We start from the raw sequence: 4591 nt of genomic DNA, 5'->3' as shown, positions 1-4591 counted from the left end.
CCTCTCCTTTCCATCATCTTATCTAATTCCGCAATATATATACTAAATAATAACGGGCTCAACGCACACCCTTGTCTCACTCCTTTTTTGGTCCAGAAGCTGTCCGTAAATCCATTCCTTGTTTTCACTATCATCTTGGTCTCTTCATATATCCTCTTCACCCTTTCTACCATCCTTTGATTTATCCCTTTACTTTCCATTATCTCCCATAACTTCTCTCTATTAACATTATCAAAAGCTGCTTTAATGTCCACAAACAAAGCATATAACCTCTCCTTTCCTCTTCTTTCTCCTTTCCTCTGTACTAAATGATTTAACACAAAAATATTATCTATCGTCGATCTTCCTGTCCTAAAACCCGCCTGACTCTCTGGCAATATCTTTTTGCCTTCCACCTCCTTCTCTAGTCTTTTCCTTAATATTTCCGCGTATATCTTATACGCCGTACACAACAGCGATATCCCTCTATAATTTCTCACATCCTCCCTATCTCCTTTCTTATATAGCGGTACCACAATACTTGTCCTCCAGTCTCCTGGAATATCTCCTTCCTCCCATATCTGCCTCATTAACTCTATTAAACTTTTCTTCATCCCTTCCCCTGCATACATCCATGCCTCCATGGGGACTCCATCCTTTCCAAACGCCTTCCTCTTCTTCATTCTCCTCACCGGCTCCTCAATTTCCTTTTCCTCCAATTCATCCTCTTCTTTTCCTTCCTGCCTTTCTTTCCTCTTCCTCCCTTCTTCCTTTTCCTCTTCCCCATCTAATAACCTTTTAAAATGTCTTCTCCATTCCTCCTCTCCAATTTTATTCTCCATTTCTCTTCTCTTTTTCCTCTTCCTATTTATATATTTCCACACCTCCGTTTCTTTTTTCAACATCCTCAGTTCTTCCTCTTCTTTCTTTCTTCTCTCCCTCTGTTTTCTCTCTTGCATTTCTTTCATCTTCTTCTTTCCCTCTATATATTGCATCCTCCCTATTTTTCCACTCCTCCACCTTTTATAACTCCTCTTTACCTTCCTCTTCTCTCTTTTACATTCATTATCCCACCAGTCCTTATCCCCCAATTTCCACCTTCTTATCTTCATCTTTTTCCTCACCATTGATCCTAGTATCTTTTCTTTAATTCCTTGCCATTTCTTCTCCACTGTATTTTGATATTCTTCCAGCACGAAGTCCTCCGTTTCCTCTTTGAATTTCACCCTATCCTCCTCCTTCCAACTTATAAATTCCTTCTCTCCTCCTCCTTCCTTGTTCTCTTCCTCTCCTCCCTTTGGTACTCTTCTTTCTTCATCCTCCTCCTCTTCCTCTATTCTTAATTCTAGTGGCATATGATCCGACTCTATTCTACCTCCAATTACAAAATCTTCTGCCTTACAATATATTTCCTCACTTACAATTACATAATCTATCACCGTATTTCCTCTGGCACCTACATATGTGAATTCCCCTTCCCAATCCCCTTTATAATCTCCATTTAATACATACCATCCTTTTTCTTGCACCCACTCTATTAATCTTCTCCCATCCTTTCCTATCATTTTATCCTTACTTCTTCTACCCTCTCCTTCTCCCACCATTTCATTGTTTTTTAACCCTCCTATCCTAATATTAAAATCCCCTCCTATTATTATTTTCCCATTTTCTCCATCCTCCACCATCCTATTCAAACTCTCTTCCAACCTTTTCCATCCACCCTTATTATATATGGATATAACTATTATCTTTTCTCCTTTCTCTTTTATTTCTGACGTAATTATCCCCTCCTCCCTTTTTTTAATTAACTTTCCTTCCTTCTCCCCCCATCCTTTCCTTATTCCTATAATCATCCCTCTCATCGCCCTCCCTTTCCTTTTCTCTCTCTCCGCCCTACTGTATTCCCACTGATGTGACTTTGGTAACCTTTCCTTTATCCTTTCCCACCCTTTATCATCCACCCATGTCTCCATCAAGCTCACAAAATCATGCTTCCCTATATACTCCCAAAATTCCCTGTCTTTATTCCCAATTCCTGCACAATTCCAAAACATAATCTTCCTTTTCTTTCCATCCCCTATTTCTTTTACCCTGCCTTTCTCTTCTCCTTTATCCCCCCTCCCCTCTTTTTTCTTTTTCCCCTTTCTTATCTCCTCTCCTTCTTGGCTAGTTAAAAATCCTCCTTTTCTTGCCCTCTTTCTCCTCTCTTCCCCCTTATCCCCTCTCCTATTTTCTCTCCCCTTCCTTCCCTCTCCATTACCTCCTCCCAATTCCACCATCTCTCATTAATCTTTACTTTACCAAATCCTACCTTTACCTCCATACCTTTCCTTCTCTTCTCCCTTGCCCAGCTTCCTATCCTTTCTTGTCTTTTCCTATCCTCCCAGCTTAAATCATGCTCAATAAAAACATTCTCCCCTTTCAATTTACTTTTCTTTTCCATTAATTCTCTTTTCTTTCCTTCATTTTCCACCCTTGCTATATATACTCCCCCACTCCATCTACCCCTCACAATCTTACACTCTATCTGCAATTTTTCCTTCAAATATTTTTCTATTTCCTCTTTACTCCCCTTACCTTCTCCCCTTATTCCCCATCCCTTTATCGCAATATTACTTCTTCTCTCTTCCCTTCCTTTGTCTACTACTATCTTTTTTAACTTTTCCACCTCTCTCCCACTAAGCCCCCCAGAGCTTCTCGTTACATTTGACTCTCCATATCTGCTACTCGCTTTACTACCACTATCTTTACTTCCCTTTTCCCCTACCTCCCCATTCTCACTATCCCTCTCCCTCCCCCAATGCCACACCTTATCCATCTTTTCTGTTAATTTCTCTATTCTCTCTTCTATCTCTTCTCTCCACGCATCCCACCTCCTCTCCCACAACTCTCTATATTCCATCCTTTCTTCTTGCAATTTCTTAATTTCTTTTTTTACTTGTTCACTCATCCTTACCCTTTCTTCCTGTATTTTCTTTAACTCCTTCTTTAACTGCTCATCCACTTCCTTCCTGACCTGCATCGTTATCTCTTTCCTCCACCTCTCCATTTGATCCCCTTCCTTTCCTTCTATCTCCTTATCCTCCTTACTCATTTCCTTAAATACCACCCTTTTCCCATTGCTTTTCTCCTCTGTCACTATTTTCCTCTGTCCTTCCTCTATTTTTCCTCTTACCCCTTTCCCCACCCCACTCCTTACTCCTGCTGCCATAACCTCTAAAGCTCCCAACCTTTATTTCACCTCCAACTCCACTTCTCCTTCCTCCCACTTATCCCCTTCACTTACTCACCTACACCACTATTTTCCCTACCTGATTTCCTATACCTTACCTTACTATCTACCTTCCTATATTATTTCGCACGCACTTAACTAAACTCTTATTCTACGCACATACACACTCATGCACGCCACCTAACCAAGTCCATCAAGATTTTAATAAAAACTTAAATTATTTAAGAAATGTGGGCAAATTAATTTTAATTAATCGATTGATCATTTTGATTGATGATCATTTTAATGTCTCGATCTATAATTATACGATTTTACTCCTCATAAATTCATAAAATGTGAGAAACAAAAATAATAATTCCCATACAGCACAGAACGTTGAAAAAAAGTTGATAAGACGTTGCAATATTGAAGATAGAAGTGCGGATGTTTTTTCTACATAGAATATATGTTGATTTTTCTACATTGATTACAAGATATTGCTGCAATGTTGAATATAAATTGAACAAAAAGTACAATTTTTTGCAACAATATTTGAGGAGCATTGAAAATTATATTATTAATAATATTAAGGAAAAATTTGTTATTATATAATAATATTAATAAAATAAAGTATTATTAAATTTTATTATATATATATATATATATATATATATATATATATATATATTCTCTATATAACAGAGAATATATATATATATATATATATATATATATATTCTCTATATAACAGAGAATATTATGAAATAAAAGAATATTCAAGGTTTGCGCAAAATTGCTTAAACATTTCAATTTTACATATAAATAATAAGAAAAATATATATGATTATGGTAAATCGTAATGTATATATATGTATATTATGGTGTATCGCAATATACATACATATATATATATATATATATATATATATATATGTATATATATATACATATACATATATATACAGGGTGTCCAAAAAGTCTGGAAACACCTGAATAATTTCTCAGGTAAATTATTTCTGAAAAATGTTAAGGTCACTCTTGTAGTAACTTTTGACGAGGAATTCAATGGTGACCTTGGATTTGACCTTGACGATGACCTTGAAGGTTATTTCAAGGTCAGCTCAATTTTTTTAAATGGAAACCCCCTTTTTTGACGTCGGCAATCGAAAGAGCGGGAAATTTTACGTCCAAAAACATTATAAGGCCATAAATTGTGGTTGACCTTGAAGGTCATTCAAAGGTTACTTAATTTTGAGGACTGGATATCTTCGAAGAACGCAGTTGATGAAAATAGCATACTTTAGTTATTTTGTTTAATTGCAGTTAATGGTGACCTCAAACTCGACCATGTTGGTGTCCTTCAAGGTTATTTCAAGGTCAAATTTTTTTTTCTAAAAACCT

At 36.5% G+C, this 4591-nt stretch overlaps 2 protein-coding genes across 7 annotated transcripts in view; one reads left to right on the top strand and one right to left on the bottom strand.

The window, feature by feature from the left end:
- Positions 1-1748, bottom strand: part of LOC116851844 — a 2839-nt gene extending 1091 nt beyond the window's left edge. For both annotated transcript variants that reach the window (XM_032831684.1, XM_032831683.1), the window contains exon 1: positions 1600-1748. In XM_032831684.1, coding sequence (XP_032687575.1) covers positions 1600-1664 — 65 coding nt within the window. In that variant the 5' untranslated portion in view covers positions 1665-1748. The remainder of the gene's footprint in view (positions 1-1599) is intronic.
- LOC116851842 (nuclear fragile X mental retardation-interacting protein 1) overlaps positions 1-4591 on the top strand; it is an 87185-nt gene that overhangs the window by 31513 nt on the left and 51081 nt on the right. The gene's annotated exons all lie outside the window — the stretch shown is intronic.

This window comes from Odontomachus brunneus, unplaced genomic scaffold, assembly GCF_010583005.1.
Source record: "Odontomachus brunneus isolate Ranch 3 - 2012 unplaced genomic scaffold, Obru_v1 Obru_scaffold_194, whole genome shotgun sequence".
Classification (NCBI taxonomy): Eukaryota; Metazoa; Arthropoda; class Insecta; order Hymenoptera; family Formicidae; genus Odontomachus; species Odontomachus brunneus.
This window is presented reverse-complemented; position numbering and strand designations above follow the sequence as displayed.